The sequence below is a fragment of the Gavia stellata genome, chromosome 8 (assembly GCF_030936135.1).
Source record: "Gavia stellata isolate bGavSte3 chromosome 8, bGavSte3.hap2, whole genome shotgun sequence".
Lineage (NCBI taxonomy): Eukaryota > Metazoa > Chordata > Aves > Gaviiformes > Gaviidae > Gavia > Gavia stellata.
The window spans coordinates 32,582,912-32,606,899 of record NC_082601.1 but is presented as its reverse complement, the minus strand read 5'-3'; the positions used below and the strand labels follow the sequence as shown (position 1 = coordinate 32,606,899).

General features: G+C 42.3%; 2 protein-coding genes across 4 annotated transcripts; one reads left to right on the top strand and one right to left on the bottom strand.

Annotated features, from left to right (window-relative positions):
- The first annotated feature begins 194 nt into the window (after positions 1 to 194).
- On the top strand, positions 195 to 13,829 carry COQ10B (coenzyme Q10B). Of its 3 annotated transcripts, none has more exons than XM_059820771.1 (5): positions 195 to 277; positions 4,163 to 4,309; positions 5,767 to 5,959; positions 8,537 to 8,638; positions 11,350 to 13,829. In XM_059820771.1, exons 1-5 carry the CDS (start codon positions 195 to 197, stop codon positions 11,515 to 11,517), a joined length of 693 nt encoding a protein of 230 aa, XP_059676754.1. In that variant the 3' UTR covers positions 11,518 to 13,829. The 3 variants fall into 3 exon arrangements, with proteins under 3 accessions (XP_059676754.1, XP_059676756.1, XP_059676755.1); XM_059820773.1 differs by lacking the exon at positions 195 to 277 and adding an exon at positions 1,812 to 2,060; XM_059820772.1 differs by lacking the exon at positions 195 to 277 and adding an exon at positions 3,707 to 3,796.
- On the bottom strand, positions 13,685 to 23,954 carry HSPD1 (heat shock protein family D (Hsp60) member 1). Its single transcript, XM_059820770.1, has 12 exons — positions 23,872 to 23,954; positions 22,792 to 22,967; positions 19,741 to 19,993; positions 19,099 to 19,181; positions 18,280 to 18,375; positions 17,874 to 17,967; positions 17,291 to 17,459; positions 16,847 to 16,946; positions 15,699 to 15,944; positions 15,157 to 15,331; positions 14,373 to 14,551; positions 13,685 to 14,281 (listed from the first exon to the last, which is right to left on the bottom strand). The coding sequence occupies exons 2-12, from the start codon at positions 22,963 to 22,965 to the stop codon at positions 14,129 to 14,131; spliced, it is 1,722 nt and encodes a 573-aa protein (XP_059676753.1). The 5' UTR covers positions 22,966 to 22,967; positions 23,872 to 23,954; the 3' UTR covers positions 13,685 to 14,128.
- Between the last annotated feature and the right edge of the window lie 34 nt (positions 23,955 to 23,988).

Here is a 23,988-nt window from a genome sequence, read left to right as displayed (position 1 = left end):
CCGAGCTGTCTCGTGACTGCGCGCTCTCCCCCCGCCAGCGCCGGCCGGCGGCGGGGCGGGCCCGCAGCGCGTGACGGCGGCCCCCGAGCGGCGATAGGCGGTTGGGCCGTGCCGCGGGGGCGCGGCTCTCCGCTGGCGGCCGTTAGGCAGCGCGCGGGGGCGGGCGGGGCAGCCGGCGAGGAGCGGGGCCCGAGATGGCGCGGAGCGGCCGGGCACTCGGCAGGGCGCTGGCCGGCGGGCTCGCCGCCGCCCCGCCGCCGCGCCCGGCCGCTGTCAGGTACGCGGGGCGAGGCGGAGTGGCCGCGGGGGTGACAGCCAGGGCCCCACCGCGGCTCCTCCCACCGCCGCGGCGGGTGGCATGCCGTCCCGGGGCCCCGCCGCCACACCGCCCCTCGGCGCGCCCGGCCGCCCCGGCTCCCCTCCGCCCGCCGGGCGGCCCCGCTGCAGCCCCCGGGCGCCGCGGCCAGGGCCGGGCCCGGGCCCGGGGGCGGGGTGGGGCCGCCTGAGGCGCGCGGTCCCTCAGTGTGCTCCGGAGTGAGCGCTCCCGGGCGCCCTGCAGCCCGCGGGACGCTGCGTGCGGGGCGAGCCCCTGCCCGGCGAGCCCCGCCCGGGGGAGCGCGACGCCGCCCCGGGGAGCAGCTGGTGGCTGTGGGGAAGGGGAGAGGGCAGGTGCTCCCGGGTCCCCTCCGGCTCGGCGTGCCGCGGGGGCGGCTGAGGTGCCCTCAGCTTCGGTAGCTGCCGGCTCCTTTCAGCGCGGCCGGTGGGGATGCAAAGAACAAACGGTTTTCAGGTTATAAACTTGCCTCTTCCTTGCTTAAGCCCGTTGCATAACTTTGAGCAAACCACGAAAGAAACGAAAAGCTGAGTAAAACGCCCAGATGTTTTCCACCTCAGATAACCCGACAAGTTTCTTATCCCCTGATCGCATGTAAGGCGGGCTGGAACGACTCGAAAAACAAAATACACTTTGGGAGAAGAGCTGATCTTGTAGCTGGAAGAAAAAGAACAAGCAGACCAGCGAGAGTGTAATTTTAAAATCTTAGAAGTGGAGAAAAACAGGTTCACGTTCACCTGTTAACTGTTATGGCAGTGCTGCTGTGTTTCTTTCTTAAAGTCTTACTGTCATCCTCATAAAAACAGGGAAAAAGTGGAATAGAGATTGGTTCATGATGTCAAATGTCAAGCAGTCATTTGACATAATTGTTACCGAGCAATGGTATAACCTGTCATCGTACTTGGACTACATTTCTTACTGTATATCCTTCATGTTTTTAAGATGTATTTGCAATATTAAAATAGTTCAATCCTGGTAAACAAAATTGCTGTTTTTTAAGTAATATATTGGAGTCCTGAATTGAGGGTAAACTCCTTAAGTAACTGCTTGCAACCTAAGTTTGAAAATGTTTCTAGTGTAAGCTGCAAGAGTCTTGGCAGCTGGTTTTCAGCAAGTGCAAGCTGAATCCAAAACAGTGTTTTATTATTTGTAGCCTTGAAGCTGGGTGTGCTTTCATGTCTTGCAGTTGTCATTGGTGTACATTCTGTACCTGTTGTCAACTCGGCAGACCCCTTACTGTGCTGAGTAGCAGACTTCAAGGACTTAGGTGGTAAATTAGTCCCTTGTGCTTATTCAGACCGAGATGCTAATGAGGACACTTGTTGGCAACGCTCATTTTTTGGGGGAAGTGAACAGCTGTCGACAAAGAATCAACCCATGCCTCGCGGACCATAAAACGGCCATCAGATATCATTAACCTTATGGAAGTAACAGTTGGGATAACAGTAAACACAATTGCCCTAGCATGCTCTTAATGCTCATTTCAGTCTTTTACAGTCAGGAGTTCGAGATCCCTTTTTTCAAAAATAGGTTAATTTTTAGGCTTAGAGATTTTTTTGGCTATTAAAAATAATCACTGAATATAGATCACTTACATATGTATACCATACACCAGTAAATGCTTCCTTTTCAGGTCATGGAAGTCAGGTGATGCTGTGATCAGTGCCCAAATGTTTAGAGAGAAAGCAGCAAGTGGCAGGAATTGAATGATGCCAGTAAGAGCAGTGTGAGTGGATATGGTTGTATTATTGTCAGAGGATAAATACAGAGGTGATAGGTGTGACTGAATTCTAGTATGGACTTGTCTTTTCTTCTGTGGCCTTGGATCAGGTTCACAAAAGCATGTGTGACAGTCCACTGAAACCCGTGCTTTTGTGATTTCTTGAAGAGGTGTGCTTTCCTGAACTGGGACTGAGGCCAGCACATTCTCATAGCATCTGTTTTTCTTCAGATAAAACCAGGAGAGAGATGGAGTCTCACCATGTCTGTTAGCATTATAACCTCTCTTAACCTTGCCTTCCTTCAATGGCAATATAATTGTGAAAAGGACATTGTCTTACAGCAGCTAAAAGATTATTTGTAAAGATTGTTTTTCAGCCTTGTAGCTGAAACAAGTCTAGATAAAACTGTAGGAAACAATATACTGGCATAGCATTACAGTAAAACCAAACCAAGAGAAGAAACCTGGCAATTCCTTTGGACTGTGTACTATACGTAGCCCCAGATGGAGAAAGTAATTTGAATTAGCACTCCAGAATGAGGTGTGGTCCAAACATTTGAACACTTTCTATGAATCTGGTGGAGGCAGCTACAATGTTACTGGCAGGCTTCCAGCGTTTCTGTCAAAGCAATGCTTTTCCTTAGCAGTCTTGAACAGTCTGTGTGGAAAAAAACAGACTATGTCCACATCCCTTGAGATACAGTTGCAAACATTTGCAGAGCTTGTTGTCTAAAGATTTTTAAAGTCGACCTATTTTTTCTTTGTTTCGACACCATACTTCTGTCCCACCTTAAGGAATTCATTTTCAACTGCAGTGATTACAATCTGTGCTGCCAGTCATCTTGCTTTGTATCACAGTTGCTTATTTCTTTTTTAAAAAGTCTGTACAAATTGTTTCTATTCGGCTGATGGTGATGATTATTTTCCTCTAAACTCAATACCAATTTATATTTACCTGTGTCCTAATACAGTGACCATATAAGCAAATGTGGTCAGTCCTGGGTTATTACTATGTTTCTTTAGAATTCAAAGTTATCTTGCTTTTTAAAGAACATGTTAATAATAACTGTAATTGTTTAAAATCAGTAACTGTAATTTGCTGGACTACTTTCGTGGTTAGTAAAAAAAGAATCTATCTGTTCACTGTGTTTAAAAAAAATCCCAACAAAACAACCAAACAAACCACCAAACAAGTCTAATGCGAAGTGGGGAACCTTGTTTCAGTTTTTGACTGTGTGAATCCAGAAGTACAGTCCTGATTGTTTAATTAGAGAAAGGACAGAAAAAGACCTAGGTTGCTCTTTGGCTTACATTTGTAGAAACACTGACAGCAAATAGTGGCATTTTTAACTTCCTGGTGCCAAAAATCAGAGCTTTTGAGGTGGCATTTTGCGTCTTAACTGACCTGATCTAGGCAAAATCAATAATTTAGCAGAACAGACCTATTAATCACAATGAATATTTGTTAGATTTTAGTGTAGATGCTCACAAACAGAGAACACTGAGGTGCAATCTTAGAATTACTAGCATTTTTAAAGGTAATTTGTTAAGTTCTATTTATGAAAAAGCTGTGTCCAAGGTTTTGCATGATATTTTCTGAAGGAAATTTTGAAAGCTGGGTAAGCACTGCACTTTCTGAAAGGACTTTCAAAAGGAAACTGTCCTTTTAAGAGAGGGATTATGGCGGAGTTCAACTTTGTATCTCCAAGGGGAACCTTTTCTTCTTTCCATATTCCAGAAGGGTAAAGTATTGCAGACTATGCCTTGATTTTGCTATTAAGAAAGCCTGTTCTGCAAATTAAGTGCATATGAGGCTTGTACATGAAGTCAGGCTGCCATGAAGCCAACGTTTAACAGGAGCCTTTGTATTTTACTCTGCAGTTACTTTTCTCGTGACTGGGGGCTATTTTTAGTTTCTCCTAAGAGGAGGAAAAAAAAAAATCCCCCTTGTGTTTTTAACACTTTGTGTACTGTTATGAGCCTTTGTTTTTTCACCTGAATCTGACATTTTCTGGAATGTTATACAACAGATTGTTTGTCTCACCTAAATGTGTTGTTATTTATTTTGCTGATACAAAACACATCTAAAAGCATTTTCACTGTTTCAGGCACTTGGCTTCTTGTGATATTCTGATGACCAGAATTTCTCCTTTGCAAGTACCTGTAATGAGCCATACCTTTTCAAGAACTTTCTTCAACATTGCTGCTCCACTAGTAAATAAAAGAAAAGAATATTCTGAAAGAAGAATTATAGGGTTTGTATAGACATGTGGAAAGAGACTTTATATGCTTATTGATTTTGTGTTTGCTGTGATTAATCCGAAACGCTAGAAGTTCAAAGACTGAGCATCCCTGAAGACATATGCCCAGTTGGAGACTGGGGAAGGAGTTTTGACTTTCAGAATTTGTAAAGATCAGGCTTTTCCAGTCTGAAATTGAGTATTAAAATGTAGGAACCCAAAACCTTTTCCCCATAGAAAGAAATAGCAGAAATAACCCTTCTATTCCATGACAAAACAAAAACAACCCCGAAAAGGAAGAATACACTATTAATTTCATCTGGTGAAATGGGAATAAACCAACAGGTGTGAAAACTCTCCTTTTGTTCCCTTCTGTCCCAAATATGTGCTAATGTTTGCACTTAAATTATGTTGTACTTCTCACTTCTCGAGATTTTCTTCTTTCTTTAATAGAAGGAAAATAATTAACCGTGTGATGAAGAAACTTAGGCGTATAGAAAAATATTTTGAAATCCTGTTTGCCGTAAAGCCAGTGGGAAAATGCTAGTTCAGTTAATGAGACTGGGATCTGCCCCCGGGCTCTGGTCCACAACAGAATGAACTATTTATTAGCATATTTTTTTTGACTATGCTTAACATTCATTTCTGTGATAGCTCTTGAACTGCAACAGCTTTTGCATAGTCACTTAAAAAGAGCCTTTGTTCAATAATACTCACTGTTGAGTACTCTTGAATGTACACTTAATTTTAAACATAGATGGAATTAAGCGTGCACTTCAATTCTTTTCTGAGTCAGAACTAAAAATTAAAAACCGTAGCTATATAATACTTTGCCACATTACAGTAGAATCAACTAAAATGTTGCCATCCTTTTCTTTCATACGATTTCAATATCCTGCTTGAGCAGAGGGGTCAGACGAGATGACCTCCAGAGGTCCCTTCCAACCTCAGCCATTCTGTGATGCTATGAGGTTTTTCCATTGCTTGTATTATTTAATTAAGCTTTTTTATTTGGGCTAAAATAAGGAAAGTAGTGTTCTTGTATTTAAACCTTATGAAATACAGTACTTTAGATTTGATACACCTTTTCTTGGTAGCCATGAAGTGTGGATTCTTTACATGGAATGTCTAAGATCTACCTAAATGAAGACATAGCTGTGCTGGAAAACCTATTTTTCCATTTGAAATGTATGCGTATTTACCCAATGTTGCAGAAAGTACCAGACACCAGGCTCACTGTTCACTAACTCTACTGCTGGATGTTGTGTGGTGTTTTGCATCTTTATGCAAAGACTTTTGCTAGTTTGCGACTTCTTTTTTTTCCTCTTTTTAATTTCCAAAAACAGTGGTAGTGTTTTCAGGTAACTGTATGATCACCTTCCAAATTGTCATTTATACCATCTTTGAAATTTTTTAATACTGAATTTGTAGTTAAAATACCTTGTAAATAATGTTCATGTTTCTGTTTCCAGGTATTCTATGCAGGAAATGTATGAAGTCGTTGCTGTTGTGGAGAATTACAAACTATTTGTTCCTTGGTGTAAGAAGTCAGATATATTATCGAAGCGCTCTGGATACTGCAAAGCACAGCTAGAAATAGGATTCCCTCCTGTAGTAGAGAGGTATACATCGGTTGTTACCCTAGTGAGACCACATTTAGTTAAGGTAACTTTTTTTTCTTGGCTGTAACTTTCTGTAACTTTTGTTTGTTGAAATTCAAACAATTCACTGGTGCTTCAAAACAAAATTGATGCTGGAAGTGCTTTCTGTGGCTCAAAACTTGTGTTGCTTTTGTTTAAAGACTTAGGTTAACTGGAGAGAATTTGAATGTGCTTTTAAAACATAAGCTGCCAAATGGGCTGGGGGGGGGGGGGGGCGGAATTGCTTTTTAATTTCCTTTTGCTGAAGAAACTAGCAGCCATTAATGAAAATATACCATTTTTGCTTGGTTTTATTAAGATTTTGTCCAAGCCTCTCAAAATGCGAAATTAGTACTGACTTAAAAGTTATCTTTGACAACTGTAGCTTCTGATGCCTTAGCAAAATCTGTATCTGTCATTACTTTTCTTCTGACAATTTTAACTAGCTAATATGAGAAATCTTAAACTTAAGTGTAGGATCTGCTGAAGAACTTATTATTCAGTGTATTGATGAGAGGATGGAAGAGTGGATTTAAAGTCCATTTTTAGAATTAATTTGTTCAGAGGAGAAGCAGTTGTATTTCTCTTCCTTTCAGCTTTTCAAGATTAATAATTAAAAATGTCAAGGGAGAAATTTTAAATGACGTCTGGATCTTCTGACTAGTTTGCCTTATATATTCAAATCTGATTTGGTTAGGAACAGCTCAGAACAGATTCCTTACAGTAAAACTGTCTCTCCCTTCATGTGGCAGATCTGGACTATTTATTTGAATAACTGGTTGAATTACAGCAGTTGATTGCTGTTCAAGATAATTGTTTGGATATCCTATTTCACTATTCTTTTCTAGGCTTCCTCTTAAGAGACACTGCTCAAAACAGAAACTGGATTTCTTAAGTACAAGGGAGACACGAATTGCAAAGTGCCTTTATTCAAGATACTTACTGATTCTGGAAAGAAAAAAATATGTCTTTCTCCCTTTCTTAAGAAAGTTTAACAGCTACAATGGAAAAATCTGCATTTTACATGCTTTCCCTTTCTACTCTTCCTTGACAACACTGGCTTTTTTCTTTCACATAGCTATCAGATTGGCTTACTAACTCTTTTTCTCTCTAATTCACTCAAAAGAGCATTTCTTGTCTCAGAAAAGACCATGAAAGTAGTGAGGAGAACCATTTCTTTAGATTTCCTCCTCCTAGACTTACTAGCCTTTTCTCTGCTGGGATTATTTTTCCTAGAAGTTTACATTATGTTCATATAACCATAGGAACATTTCTAGAGAAGCGACCGTGTGTTTGGACTACGTCAGTGTCCTCAGAAATAACTCTGGGCAAAGGCAGCTTGCATGGCAGCCTAGCATAGCAGGCTACTGGTGGAGGCAAAATGAGCATGGATTTGTTGCTTACAGCAGCAGTGCTTGAGCAATGGAAGAATCAGACTGGTGGCAGCAGCTCTTGCCACAGAGGAAAGCACGGAGTGAGTTTGCTACTTAGAAGGTTGGGACCAAGGGGGACACACTGGCAGTTTTCCCATTCTTCCTGCCCTTTTGGCAGCAGCAGGAAAAGCAAGCCCAGCTCTTCCTGTCTCATCTTCCCTCTTCTCCTCCCCTTTCTGCTGTAGAAGTAGCGAGACACTGCATCTCATTCCTGGGCAAAAAAACATAGGTATCTTTGTGCTGCTGATTAGTCTTTGAGATAGCTTACCTTATCACTGCTTTCAATCACGGGTAGTCTTGCTGAAGCAGAGCTGCTTGTGGTAACAGTAAGACCTGTAAAAAAAAAAAAGAGTTAAAAAACAGTTACAGAAATTCTCTCTAGAAATTCCAAGTCAACTGACATTATATATTTAGATGATTTTGAAGCATGTGTCTGCCAATCTTTTTCTATTATAAATATGGCCACACAAAGTTAGCCATATGTGCTAAAAGCAAAATGAGTGAAAATAAGGACCTTATTGTCATGAAAACCATTAAGTCAACTACTGCAAATACTTTATTGTTTTAAAGTAGGATTGTATGCAAGCACTCCTGAAATGTTAGTTAAATATGGCTTGCCAGTAACTAAAAGCCAACGTATAAGCTGATTACGAACTTGAGTGTATAGTCTTACTGACTTCATGGTAGCTCTTGATGACGACAGTATCTTGTGACAGAAGATGTTTGGAGTTTGTCTTCAATCAGGTCTGTTTTGATGCTAAGCATTCCTATAGCCCAAGACTACCAGTCTATATATTAGTATGTAAAACATTCTGTACACGTAATGAAAAAAATAAAACCAGTAAATAACCATATCCTTTGCTTAAAACAGTGTCGTTCAAAATTCTGGTATATAGCATTAGCATTATTTTGGTGTTCTATGCATCATACTAGAGATCTGTTTAATGACTCAACACAAAAATTTTTCCTCTCCCTGAAAAGGGATTCAGTTACTTTGCCATAAAGGACACTGTGCAAATAGGGTCTTATGCTGGCTGCACTATAAGAATAATTTTAGCTATGCCATATCGTTCACTGTCTGACAAAATGCAAGTGCAAACTTCAGTAATACCCATTTGTCACATCTGTAAAAGCCTAACTGTAGCTTGACTTTTTAAACTTTCTTTTAGGCATCCTGTACAGACGGAAAACTATTTAATCACTTGGAAACAGTGTGGCGTTTCAGCCCAGGTATCCCTGGTTATCCAAGGACATGTACATTGGATTTTTCAGTAAGTATTGTAATTAAGACTACCACATACTTGGAAGAGGGCATAGTAACGGTATCTTCAACCCTGGATTTTGGTTTGTTTGGGTTTTTTTTAAATGGCTGGTACTATTTTTTTTAAAAAACATATATGCATGGAAAACAACTTAGTTACTACCATCCAAAATAAATTTTGCAAACTTTACCACATGGAAACCACTAGTGTCCTTTAGAGCCAGCAGTCTTCTGTGTGGTGTCCGCCTGTCATGAAACAGTCTAGGGATTGGTATCTCCCACCAACTCTCTCACTGTACAATTCTAAACATGCTGAAGTTTTCAGACAGTCAAATACAGAGGGAGAAATACTAAACATACTTTGCTATTTCCTTTAATTACTCTACAACCTAAGTGCTCTTGGTACCAGAAAGTAGGTATTCTCCCATCTGTCCTGTTTGGCCTGCAGTTTATTCAATTTCATTTCCTGGCTTACAATTTTACTCTTTCATGTATTTTAAGTCTTACTCCTTCCATGTGTAATACAGATAGAATAGATTTTTGCTGTCTTTCTATTCTATGATGCAGCTCAAGACTATTGCTCTTTAAATCTAGTATCTGATTTAGCCTGTTACTCCTAGACAAGTTGTTTTCCACTCAAGTTAATTGCTTTTCCATTTTGTCTATTTAGTCTGTCATCACGTTTTTTTTTCTTACATTTTATAGTGTTAAGAGTAGGTGTTGCATTGAGCACATAACTAAGCTGATGTTCAGAACAGGCTACAGAAGTACACGGAAATGGGTTGATCCTGCTGCCATCTACTGGGATACTCTGCTTTAAAAATTATCTTCTGTAAAGAGGAAAAAGAGCTTTTGGAGTATTTGTAAACTGGCACATTAATCTCCTTGGGTTAATAACTTTCAACGTATTGCTGTATTGCACTTCATACAGTTCAACACTAAAAACGAATGTATAGGCACTCAAGAAAATATATTTCTTACAGGATTTGGCAACAATATTTGCATGTTATTTGCTCATGGTATTTGAATTTCTCTAGGCAAATAAGTGCCAGTTCCTGCTACTGACCTGGGCCTGTGCAGATAGGGACGATAAGCGTTTCGCAACAAACTTCTCAAAACATACTATGCAATTACAAATACTTATGAGAGAAAACTTTGGTTTCAAGAATGCTCATCTACTTTAGAAAATGTAATTTGAGATTTGGGTTATGCTGGTTCCCACAAGCTACTGCATCACTGTCTTGCCAGCCTGATGCCAGGAGACATCTACGTACAGCAGGGAACTTCTCTAGTTTGGTTTCAGTTCTTAAATGGTTTGGGGTGTGTAGATCGAAGCACAACACCATTTTTACCATCTGCAAACTTTGTAAATCTATACCATACCTCAAGTTTTTACATAGTTACTGAACATGATGCCAAACTCATTATCGCTGCTCTGCAGAACTCTACATGACAACTCTCAGACTTTCAAAAGGCATGTTAATTTTACTGATGCTTGAGGTCAAGCAAATGTAAATGAAGCTACACCTGGCTTACAGTCCAAGTAGTTTAATTACTTCTGTGCTACTGTTTTGCAGTTAATATGCATTACGCATAAGCAACTTGAGAGAAGCTGTATTTGCTCCATTTGGTATTTAATCTGCCGATTCCTCAGGAATGGCAAAAATACTTAAATCTCAATGCAAAAGACATGCTATAGCAGGAGTGATAAAAATCACAGAAGAGCAACCTGTTTCTTTTCCTGAAAATTCTGTAATCATTTTGGGAAGCTGTGTATTCCAAAACAATGTGATTCCATAGCCTTAGGGAAATGTTATTTAACTAGACTGAAGGCCAGCACAGCACAAAAGCATAACTGAAAGCTATTTAACATAAAAGTGGTGGTTTCTTTTGAGAGTCGAGAAAGCGAACTCCCTGCACTCCTCCCATAACTGTTAACTATTACAGTAGCTTCAGTTTAACTGCAAGATTCAGTAGCTAAAGGAAAATGTAGAAGTTAAGTTCTGCGCACTGCAGGAGGAGGCCCGAGGGCTTGGTACAGAGGACTTCACCAGAGTGACTGTGCTCTGACATTGACTGCCCGTCTCAGCACAGCAAAGGTCGAGAGGTGTTCAGGTAGGAGATATGGCACACAAAAGCAAATTTGTAGCTTTTGTCAGCAAATTGCCCTTGTTTGAACATACTGTAACTACAGCTACCAAAGTGGAAAGACTGGTTTAAAATGTTGGTATTTAACAGGTAACTATTTCGAGCTGCTTTTAAATGTCTCATAGGTTTGCTCCAGCTTACCTGTAAGTCTGCTGTCTTGCCATGCAGGATTTTCTTCAGACAGCTTTTGTCCCCAAGTGAGTTCTCTGTGCAAAGTAACTAAGTTATTGTTTGTCAGTAGCTTTTCATTATCCCAAGTCTTTTACCTATGTTTTGTGATGCATCATTTATTAAGTACAGTACAGTTAGTTTAGATAAATGGAAACGATTACTTTAGAGAACGGAACAAAACGATTCTTCTAATTGAAAAGCCCAGGGAGACCGTCCTCTGACCAAGGAATAAGGCTTTTCTTCACAGACACACTCACCCCTAGTTCAGTTTTAACTGTTCTTTCTCCCATAGCTTACTTGCAGACTAAGTGGAGATTCTTTAATGAAGCTGTCTATTTGTAACAGCATTTTACTACAACAGTAGATACAGGAAAAACAATTCTTCTCTATTTTCTTAAACAGGTTTCTTTTGAATTTCGTTCACTTCTACACTCAAAACTCGCTACGCTGTTTTTTGATGAAGTGGTAAAGCAGATGGTAGCTGCCTTTGAAAGAAGAGCATCCAAACTCCACGGCCCAGAAACAAGCATACCTCGGGAGCTAATGCTTCATGAAGTTCATCACACATAAAAGGGAAAATTGTAACAACCTCCATTATAAACTTGTTTGTACACTTCATATGTACAAGAGGTGCCATGCTCCTCCTTTGGGGCATCTGTTTCATATCTGACCTTTGCGTGTGATTTTATACTGTACAGAACACACATGTTCAGCCAGATGTATATAGAATGTTCAAGCTGCAATCAAGTGCCACTTAAAGCATTATCAGTAACAGACAATTGGCAGCTACTGTAACACGAGGTATCTCAGGCTGCCATTTAGTAACTTGCCAAACAGTTTGTGTAGTCAGAGTGTAAGTTCTGCCTTATCCAAGCACAAGGGTTTTTCCTCGGCATTGTAATATATTAACTCAAGTTTAAGTTATTAGTAGTGTGAATGTAACTTAACAGCATGGACTGGGCCATCTCTGGCCCAGCAAAGGGAAACCGACACTCTAGCTTTGGGGAGTATGGAACAGCTTGTCAAGCACTGAGTAGCAAGTGCTTTTAATCCAAATGAATGACAAAGGTACATCAGGATGCTCCAGCTGCTGTTGAATTCTGACCAGCAACTGCAATAGAAAAAGAAAACACCACAGCCCGAACACTCCTGTTTTCAGAAGTGAAATACAAGGGGAACATGCAATGTAAGGAGTACTGTAACTTGAGTGCAGCAGTCTCAGCTGTAGCCTGTGGTTCTCAGCTGTCTGGGCTCCAGATGCTGATGAACTCACAGTATGCTTGGCAGACTGAACTTGCCTACCTGCCCCTCCTTCGCTGTTACACATTGCACTTTGGTTACAGTAGATACATCTCATCTAATGCAGACAGTTCCCAGTTCCAACACAACTTTAAACCAAGTAAATAAATCTTACCTCCTTGAGAACTAGGGCACAGTTGCACAACATTCTGTACCACAGTGCTGTCCTCCCTGGAAGGAGGGAACAAGATGTCCTCTGCTTACCACAGATGAGCATGCACAAAGGTGCTTGCCCTTAAAAAACAGATTGAGCGAGCTAAACCTCACTTCTTAGGTTTCTTCAGTACCATACTACCATCTAATTATCAGTCCATTATGATGGTACCAGCTGTCTTGATTAAATTAGAAGATTTCAGTAGTTCAGTAAATTTCAGTAGTTCTATTCTGTACATTAACATTCTCTTTCCCGTCTCTGAAGAAACAGAAGTGAATAGGTTTGAACAGATCCTATGCTGCCTTGCAAAAGTTCCATACTGCAATCAGGTGAGGCTTCAGGTCAGGTGTTGAAGCTGGTCCTTTCTCCACAGTGTCCATAATCTGCATGGTTACTACAGCATGGCGCATTAAATAACACAGGAAGGTGTGTTCCAGGCCACAGACAGCTCTGAAGCAGTTTCAGACCATTTAGGTACTTTTCCAGAAAGAGCCATTGAAATGTCACACATCCTATGTGTGAAAGGTAGTTCTTATTAAAGGTAGGAAGCTGGGGAAAGTGACAGCTGGATGAAGAGGTCAGTTTTAAAGCAATTGTGTTTGTTAAGATGATCAGAGATAAACATACACAAGTTTGGGAACACCGTTGTTTTGAAGTCTGGAAGGCAGAAAAGACTTAAGTTAATGTCGTTAGCTGTGTCAGGTCAAAAAACACAGCAGGCGGCCAACAAAGCTGCCATTTTTGAGGGTAACGAAGCACCTAGTGCAAAGTAACTCAGACTAAATCCTGGGGCCTGCTGCCAAAAAGCTGCAAGACAAGGGTGAAAGTCTCAAGGCACGGAGGTAACCACACACTACACCTGAGCAAGAGAAGTATTAAAAACCCCACAACCCTTTCTCAGCACAAAGACTTACCTGTTTCATACCCTCAGGGCACTTTCCCTCCCACAGTGCTGTGGAAGATGTGCTAGGCCTGTTCCAGCCATGAAACAAGCAGTATAGACAGGGCAAAATAAAGTCAATGCACATGCCTTATTTTACAGCATTGTTTAATATTTCAAGGAACTGTAGTGTCAGCTCAGCTTTGGTATTTCTTACCAAAATTAGAGTCACTTGTATTTCTAAGAAACATTCTAGACACAGGAACATTTCCTGGAGGGAAACAGCCTGCTGTTCCCAAGTGTAAAGTGTCAGATTTCTAGTAAGTCTTAGAAGCAGCAGCAGGCTGTCAAGGTTCTCCCCTGACTACGGCTTTGTGTGCAGATGAATAAGGTGATACATTGCATAACTTTTGAGCAGTTTGTTTTATTACATAAAGGTCACATAACTGTGTATTTGCCTACTTTGTACACAATTGTCTCATCTCACGCACAGTGGCTTCCAAGTTCTTCTTAGTACTGGCAAGCACCAATAAATTCCGAAACAGAGTATCAAGTGCCTTAATTAAGTTTAAATCAGGACCTTGGTAGATGGATCTTGCACCCAGTTATCAGGAATGTACAAATGTCTTTATTCAAAAAATACAAAATAAATTATCTGTAGGCATGGACAATGACTGTAAACAATTACACGTGTGTTAAATGAAATCCAGTAACTGATGGTTACAGTGATTCTTTTAAACACCAGCCTCACTTCAGTCACTATCCACCCTCTCGCACTGACGCCTGAAGTTTTTCAAGTCAGAACTGTCAGTCTCAGCACAGCTCAGGATACATCCCTCTCCCAGGAACTAGAACATGCCACCTCCCATTCCTCCCCCCATCCCTCCCATTCCTCCCATTGCCGACTCCTTTTCTTCTTTAGGAATTTCAGTCACCACTGCTTCTGCTGTCGACAAGAGAGACGCAACACCCGCAGCATCCATCAGAGCAGTTCTCACAACCTAGAGATAGGAAAGAAATAACTTAATACCTGCTGACTATCACCTGAGCCGGGCGGAAGGAAAGCTGAGAATTAAGACTATTTTCCGTTACCTTCGTTGGGTCTATGATTCCTTTTTCTACCATATTTACGAAATCCCCAAGCATTGCGTCATAGCCAACTTCTGATGGACTCTGCAGGATTTTTTCAACTATTAACGATCCTTCAACGCCTGCATTCTTTGCAATAGTCATTGCTGGAATTTTCAGTGTTCTCTTTATTATTTCAATGCCTGCAAGAAAAAGGATGTTTGGAGTTACACGTTACATACGCTACTTCTATTGCCAAGGCATGCCTTCACGTGCTGGAGATCAGTACAAAACGAGAACCCTCTGAGCAAGAACGTAAGCTATTTTTGTCAGTTCCAGGGAAAAGAGTTCTCTGCTACTTGACACTTGCCAACAAATGAAATCATGGCAGGATATTCACACTTCTAGTTTTACTTCTGCAAAGGGTAGTAAGGAGCATTATTATCGTAAGTTGGCATAAGGCCTTTTTCCATTTAGACTTGCCACATAATCTCTTAAGCATTCTTAGGTTTTTTGTCTGTCTGCAATGGCTCTAACAGTCAACTTGGCTCTCGTCAGTGGTTGGCAGTTCTTTGCAGGGGGTGCTGCTGCTTTACTGTTACTGGTTCTGTCACATCCGAGTTAGGGATGCAGTGGAAGCTCCTTCCCACTGTAAAGCAGAGACCGCTGTTCCAAGGGGATATGAGGTTCTAAAGATCAAGTAACAAAAACTCACTGAAAGCAGTCTGTGTTTAATCTTATCAAGCCACAGGACAGAAGAAAGTCTATTCTTAACACTTCCACACACACGTTCGAGTAGCTTACTTACCAATTTTCTGATCTTCATTTGCTGGAGCTAAAGCATCTAATGCTGGAATGCAGCGAAGCAACGCACAGCCACCGCCGGGAACGATGCCTTCCTCTACGGCGGCACGGGTCGCGTTCAGGGCGTCAGTAACTCTGTCTTTCTTCTCATTCACTTCAACATCACTTGTGCCACCAACCTACAACAAGCAAGCCACGTGTCAAGATCCACACAAGAAGCCTGGGCAGGAGGAGCGCCACTGGCTGTGGAACTGCTGTCGCAAAATTAAATAGCCAACTTGAGCCATTAACTGAAAAGTGCCAGAAAGCAAACCCATGCTCTCCCACATTGGCAGTGTTCTTTTGTACCTCAGCACTCAAGAAGCCTAAGCACATGGTTTTAGTTCATTATTTCGTCAAGTTCTTAATGCCAAGGTGTAGCACTGTAGTAAGCCAAATTCCTTATCCAAATCAACTGCCAAGATGATAAGGCAGCCACACAGTAGTAACTTAGATTAGCAATAAAGAACCAATACCGCCCCTTTCCTAAGTAGTTTAACTTCTCACCTTCAATACTGCTACTCCATCAGAGAGTTTGGCCAATCGCTCGTTCAGTTTCTCTTTTTCATAATCACTTGTGGTAACTTCTAGCTGTTCAATAATTTCTTGAATACGTTTTTCAATTTGAGCCTTTTCACCCTTCCCCTTTAGAAGCATGGTGTCGTCTTTTGTCACAATGACCTCTCCAACTTTACCAAAGTCATGAGGCTGAATATCTTCCACATTTAGGCTCAGACCCTCTTCTCCAAACACCTGAAAGAAATTATGTGAGAAGTTGGAATTCACAGCTTCTCCATACAAGAATTTTGTATTTATAGACACACAAACACATACGGCAGGCTAACGGTACAAAACAATCACACTACTGCAGCCAAGTTGCACGAAACTCTTCCCTTCTCCTAACAGAATCTAGGCACGCAGGTACCTCACAACCTGGCCTTCATGGAATAGAGAGCTGCCAACTTCTCATTCATGACTGACTAATGCAACTCACGGATTCAAAGTGTCCGGAAAGTAGAGTTGTGTTACAGTCTGCCTTGTATTTTGAGAAGTTATCAATATTGACGCTAATAGAATAGAGTTTGCTGGTTTTGTTCGTGCTCCATTTAGCTTAAAGACTAACTTTTATGTCAATGACCACCTTTGGATCCCAGTATCATGCTATGATTTTGAAGTGTGTAAAAAGCAGCTAATCAGCACATCAACTATTTGAGAAGTTGAGTACAAAAAGAGAATTATCCAGTCTATTCCAAACATTTAAAAGAATGAAATTTGCCGTACTCAAGTCTGTGCAATTATAAGACAGTTTTATAAGGCGGCAAGAAAGTTTTGCTATTTCTGAGAAGTTTCCTTGGTGTTCCTCCTTCCCCTTAACAACTTAAATGCTGCAAGGAAACTGTGTGTAACTTCAGTCAGTTAAAAGGACATATTACTCATGGTTGGTCAAGGCTGTATTACACAGCGATGATCAATACCTGCATTTTAAAAAAACATGAAGATTCAAACATTGGAGCTACTGTAACATATTTGAAAGAACAGGACACAGCCTGCAATACAGCAATACAAGCCATTGACCTAAAAATGTATGTTCTTTTCCTCCTTAAACACCATTAGCATTTCTTAGAGCAAAAAGCCAATAAAACATCATTACTTACAGCACCGCCAGTAGCAATTGCCATATCCTTAAGCTGGTTTTTCCTGTTGTCACCAAAACCTGGCGCTTTTACAGCAACAACCTGAAGACCAACCTTCAGTCTGAAGGAAAGAATTCAGAGAGCAACATTTCACATGTGTTCAGAGAAATGAGTCTAATTACTAATAACAATTATGTCAGTACAGCTCTAACAATCAAGCAAACAAAGAGACCTTCACGAACTGAGCTGGTTTTGCTCAAGAAGTCAGGAAACAACTGAAATTCTGTCCAAACTGACAGTATGGCTACGTACAAAAGCTGCTATTTCCTTGGTGCTGATAAGAGAACAGACAACGGTACCACACTAGCAAATTCAAATACACGCTTTTGTATGTATTCCTTTAAAAGGATGAAAACACACCAAAAAGAGCAGCATTTGTCCAAAAGCAAGGATTTTAAGCCTCACCTGTTCAAGACTAGAGTGCTGAGGGCTTCTCCGTCAACATCTTCAGCAATAATCACCAAAGGTTTGCGGTGAGCATTGGCAATTTCAAGAGCTGGAACTATGGACTGTACACTAGAAAATTTCTTTTCACTGATTAAAACGTAAGCGTCCTGGAATTCACATTTCTGCCCTGCAAAAACAACATGCATTATCTGAACAACCCGATTACAAAAAAACATATCAAGCATTCTCTTAGACTTAAGGAGCTACTTTGGAGCAACCCTTGCACTTTTTAATGGCATTAAAAGAAGAGACAAAAATTGTTTTCTCCAAGACGCCACTTTCAATTCCATGTTGTTCTGGAGTGTTGCAGGGCCAGCTTGATGTTAGCATGGACACTGTCCACACTTAGCAGAGAAGAGAAACACCCCACAGACTGCAAGTTTTTACCCAGAGTTAGAAGTTGCTGATGGGGAAGGACCCCACCTGTCCTACTGCCGTGGTACGCAGAGTAACAGATTGTACAGTCTTTATAACAAGTACCATTATTTCTAACTTACAAGAGCTGCTGTAACGTATTTGATACGTGTTATTGTTAACTCACCTTTGGTTGTATTAATAAAATATGGAGAGATGTAGCCTCTGTCGAATTTCATACCCTCAATGATTTCCAATTCATCGTTTAGAGTTTTCCCATCCTGTTTAGATGCAATAAAGTCCACATGAAAGACCCTTTATTCACTACCAAAAGCACAAATACATTTTTAGCATACTGTGCGCATCAAAATGAAAAGCTCTGCATCACACATCAGTTTTATGTGCTTCCCTTCAAAATAAAAGGATTATAAAAGGGAACAGCAATCCAACCCTGATCTAAAGGAGCCGGGGAGGGAGGAATTACGGAGGGATACTCTATGTGAGCAGCAGCAGCTACATCACGTGCCACAAAAGCCAGCCCTAACTGGAGAAGAGATAGTTTGCACCTAGTCCACATGTTGGCCAGTTCTTACCTTAACAGTGATTACACCCTTTCGACCAACTTTTTTCATTGCATCAGAGATTATATTGCCGATTTCCTGATCTCCATTTGCTGATATCGTGGCAACCTGCAACAGTAAGCTATTTAATCTCATTTCACAACACACATGATTTGTTTCCCCCCTATAAAGAAAATCAGAATAATCATTTTAAATTCTCACATTTCCTGACAAGACAGGGCAGCTGACTGTAGCACAGCCACACCAGGACCCAAGAACTCCATTAGAAGCGCTAACAGCTCTTGGGCAGCTCAAGCACAGGGCCAGATCCCATGCACGGGGCTCCCACAGCACGCATAGGCCATGTGAATCTGCGACCATGGGGAAAAATACGCCACGAAGGCCCACACACCTGTGTGCCTGAGACCCAGCTGGGCACCCACCTCAACCTGAACCTCCCACAGCAGATCTGCCACACCCCCAGAAGTCTGCCATCACCTCCCATCCACATCTTTGCTCTTGCCAGTTCTTCCCAAGTACACAAATTTATGTTTTAAGACCACATTTTAGAATGAAACTTGAAGATGAGAAAAACTGCCTACTTCTGAACTAACTTCTAGCAGTGTCGTTGAAGGCAGAATACTGGAAATTTTAAGTAACTTAAGAAAATGGAAGTGCTACCATGAAGATCATTTCAATGAAACATACTCTGAATCTTGATATATATAAAGAACAATACTCAGGTGTCATATACCCACAACCTAGCTCCTTTAAACCTGACTTCACAAAACTTTTTCTGAAGATTAGCTATGTAAACTTTGTTTAATTCTTTTTGTTGTTGTTGTTTTTTACCTGTGCAATTTCTTCTGGAGTTGTAACAGGTTTAGACAGCTTCTTCAGTTCAGCTATGACAGCATCAACTGCAAGCATCACCCCTAAAGATGAATGGAATACTTCTGAGTGAACAAAACAAGGTATACAGCACAGGAAAAAAAAGCCCCAACCACCCACAAACAGGTTAAGTTTCAAACCGAAGTCCACATTGCAAAAATGCATAAAGTTCGCACGTTCAAAACCAAGTGACTGGCAGTTCTAGTTCCATATTATCATTTGTATACCTAGTGATCATTTTTTGGAGTTGGTGTGACACACTTTCTGTCATGATTCACATTTATGGCGATTTACATGGCAGCAGTAAATTTATATACTCATCAGAAATTAATTAAATGCAGAAATGGCTTCAAATGGAGTTTACCTATGACAAATTAAACAAGTTAACTACATATAAAATAGTAAAATTATTAGAAAAATGAAGAATTTTTCAGAGTAAGTAAAGTAACAGAAACAAGTGGGTTCTCTACACATTGCTCTTCATATAAAGCTTTATGTGGCTCTTCAAAAAGAAGGCAACTTATTCAGGAAGCCAGTCAAATTTGGGATATGAAAAGTAAAAAGACAGCAATTAAACACCAAAAACAAGGGAAAAAAAATTACCCCTCCTTATTTCTACTGGATTAGCTCCTTTGCTGATCTTCTCAAAGCCTTCCTTAGCAATAGCACGTGCAAGTACCGTTGCAGTAGTGGTACCATCTCCTGCTTCTTCATTTGTATTGTTGGCAACATCTTGAACTAACCTGGCTCCAATATTTTTGTATTTGTCTTTTAAGTCAATTGCCTTTGCTACCGTCACGCCGTCTTTTGTCACCTTGGGACTTCCCCAGCTTTGTTCAATAATAACTGTTCTTCCCTAGTGTGACAAAAAACAAACATTAAATCAAAGCCACATAATCCACAGCATGTTACTCTATGAGTTCAACCAATGATGCAAATCCTTTTGAACGGCCACAGACGAACAGAAACATCCCCTTGCACAGAGCTTTCAGCTGCGACTTTTTTCAAGCACACACATTTCCAAAGTTCTGCAAAACTGGAAAAATGGCTCAAAGGTTTTATATTTTCACAGAATGAGGCTTCATTCCCTAGCCATAATGCTTAATACCACAGACTCAGAAGTCTTGACTTCTGAGTCTGTGGTAATAAGACTGGCCTTACAGAGAAAAATAATTGAAGAGATGCCCTCTAACATGGGTTTTTTCCCCTAAAATTAAAATATAGCAACATACTGAACTAACTTTGCAAAATTTCCATCAAATCACAATAAAGAAAAAGCAGAGACTTGCAAACCTTTTTAGTGATTAGCAAAGAGAACTGAGAATGCTTAACAAACTTGTTAGCCTGTACTCACGTTCAGCTAAAAAGCTGGACTATCCTCTGCAACATATACCAACACAGTTAATACGGGAAACTATGGACCATACAGCAACCACGGGGCAGATGCACCTGCACAAGAGGATTGCTTGTTCCCAGAAGAATTCAGTATCTTGAATAGCTGCCCCAATCAATCATGTTCCAGTTTGAGCTGGAAGCAGCAGAAGAGCAAGGAGACAACTCTGGTCTACTGCTGCCCTGAAACTCTTCAGCTATCCTGACAGGCAGAGCTGTTGGAAGAGGGGAAGGGAGAGCAACTGCCTCACCTCACCACTGTCTCTGCTGGCCGACCCTGCACAAGTCCCCTCACCTGGCCTGTCAGGTCCAGCTCAGAGCTGACCACGCTGGCTCCTGGTGAGACACTGCCATAGTTGATCACACGCCAGTGCAGCTTCAGCTCCAACCAGTTTGGATCACGTGCCAAGAAGCTAGCTAAGGACTCCCATACAGCATGCTACCGCTGTTGTGCACCGTGTTCCTCGCTTGCACAGAGCCCACACACATCTGCCTCAGTGATTTAACTAACTTGGGATTCCTGCCATGCGTGAGGCTATGCTGCTTCTGAAGCACAACTGGCCCTAGAAGCTGCAGAATAAACATTACGCTTCAGTTACTAGCGTTGAACTGCTGAGCTTACATAATTCTAACGTCGTGCTATAAAACAATTATTCCAAAATAATGCATCATCTGTCTTCTTACTGCTATTTCATTTGACCTGCATTTCTCCTAAATCCAAAAGTGGTTCAAGAGTAAGAAAACTCTCTGGAGGATCCTGCTACTGGTAAGTTCTTCACATAGTCTCTCCTTGTTTTGCTTAATTTTATTCTCTATTTTGACATGATCTTATTCCAAATGTTTGGTAGGTATATGGAGAGTGGCAGAACAAAATCTCCTTATCACATAAAAGGATTTACACTCAAACACTTTTTATTTGTGTTTCTGAAAAAAGAAACACCACCAATAAATACACGTGCATTTTGAATGGTCCTGCATATCAAGAATCCAGGCACTCACATAAACTAGTTCTGACAAAGTAGTCAACATGTTGGCAGCAAGATCAAAAGATTGCGCGAGACTGCAAACCACGTTTCTTTAAATATAGAACAGTGCCAAAGGGAAGTTTCCTCACCAGAGTGATATTTCTTAAAAATGCTGAAAGCTGACTCAGGCATTACAGTACAATCCCTAAGTCTCTACAAATACATAGCGAATAGCAGATAAAGTGAGAATACTGGAACAAAAAACCCACAAGGTTACAGTAAGTTGCATCAGGAACTGCCCTTTAACCAGTGCATTAAAACTATACTTAGGCATTCACAAAGTAGCCTGATCCAAAAAAACAAGAGTTAACTTAACTGACTACATTTAAACTTTGTTCCTTTATGGAAAACAGCCACAGCTTGCTGATACCACTGTTCCTTAACCTTCATCTGCTCAGCTTATGGCATTTTTGCCTTTGAATAAAGCTAACAGAGCACCAAAAATGCACCAGAAATACATAAATGAATTTTCCAGAGGCCAGGCAGCCTTGAGAAAAACTACCATGCACATCCTGTTATTATATGGAACAAACGTTCCTATAAGCCCAAAGAAAGTCAGTGTCTCTTCCTTAAAATGAATCTCATTTCAAGCCTTACTGCACATTGCATGACTATGCAGAATACACTAGCTAGTCTTCCAAAAGACCTAGAATTTACAGGGAACCATACACTATATTCAGTCCTATAAGCAGCATAAACTAATATCTGCCATGGAATTTCACTTAAACTGATAACATTTACCAGCCAACTGAAAACTCAACATTACACTTTCAATGTCTCTTTCAACTTGTTAATACTAAAAGGTATAGTGAAAAAACACTGCAATTTGTAAAAAAAAAACCCCAAAAAACAAACCCCACATGCTAATTAACCCGGCTCATGAGATAGTTATCTACTGCATTGCTACAGGCTATCAACTGAGCCATGGTAACCTATTATGCACATCCCCTTAACCTTCAAACTGTTTGAACAAATATACTGCACCTTTCACAGTGATCCGATTCATTTTACTTTGTTACTATGAAAAGCACATGCACCACTGTCATGGTTCAGGTGACAAAAATGAGAGTATGGCTGCCTGCAGTGGTCTGTCCATACCCCTACATGTTTGTGTTACAGATCTGCAGATGGTAATCATGCAGCTCTACCGAAGGAAACGAACAACTGTTTTCCACTAAGGTGTTTTCAACCAGGTCAAAGTGTTAACGCAAAATACAAACACAAAATCTTCCGTTACCTTTGGGCCCATGGTGACAGCTACAGCATCTGCTAGAAGATCTACTCCTTGAAGCATAAGAGCTCTAGCATCTGCTCCAAACTTAACATCTTTTGCATATGCTCGTGTTAGATGGGGGGCGAGCGCTCTGGACACTGGCCTTATCTGACGGAGTACTGTAGATAAACGGAGCATGTCTAAAAGGTTAAAACAAATCCAAAGAAAGTGTAAGCATTACGGTTTTGCACAGGTAATTTTAGAATAAAAGAGGGGAAAGAGGATTCAGGAAATAAAGCGAGTGACGGTGAAGTTTTATAGTTCTTCGACTGGTTGAAATGGAGACACACCAGCCACCGCAAGTAACAGGGCTGGGGAGCCCAGGTCCTCAAGGCAAGATCAGGGCTGCAGCAGCTCCTCACTGAGCAGCCTCCAGCTCCTCCCGCCGGGCCCTCCCCGGCAGCAGGACGGGAGGCCGCGAGCGCACCGCGGAACACCGGCAGCTCCGTTTGCCAGGCGGCTCCCCCGGCAGCGGCTCAGCGCGGGGGGCCGCGCAGGCCGGCGGCGGCAGCGGTGCCGTTCCGATGGGCGCCCGGGCGAGGCTCCCGCGCCCGGCTCCGCCTGGCAAGAGCAGCCCGCACCGCGCGGCCGGACGAGGGGAGGCGAAGGGCCGCGGCCGCCGCCCCGCGGCGCGGAGGGGTCCCGGGGCCCCGCCGGCCCCCGGCCACATGTCCCCTTCCACCAGGACACGCGCAGCAAGGTCAAGCGCCGCCCGCCCCCTGCCGCCAGCCCGACCGCGCTGCACCGCCGGGGCACCGCCGCGCCGCGCCGGCGTCGCCCCCAGGCGGGTGGGGGTGCGGGGGGCCCGGCCGCAGCCACCACACCCGCCGGGCGGGCGCACGACCACCCCTCTCCCCGCGCGGCGCGCGGGCGGCCGTTAGCATCGCGCGCCCCGAACAGGCCCGGCCGTTAACCGCGCGGGCACCCCTCCCCCCCAACGGTAACCACCGCCGCCGCCGCCGCAGGGGGAGGGCGGGGGCAGCACCCCCGGCCCGCCGGCACCCCCTCCCCAGGCGGGGCGAGCCGCCGTGCTCCCGCGCTCACCTGCGGGCAGCGCGGGGGGAGCAGCAGGCACCTCCGCCGTCCGGACTCAGAGCTGAGCGGGCAGGTCTGCGCGCAGGGGCGGGAAGGCGCTGGGCTCCCACTGCCTCTGCCCCGCCC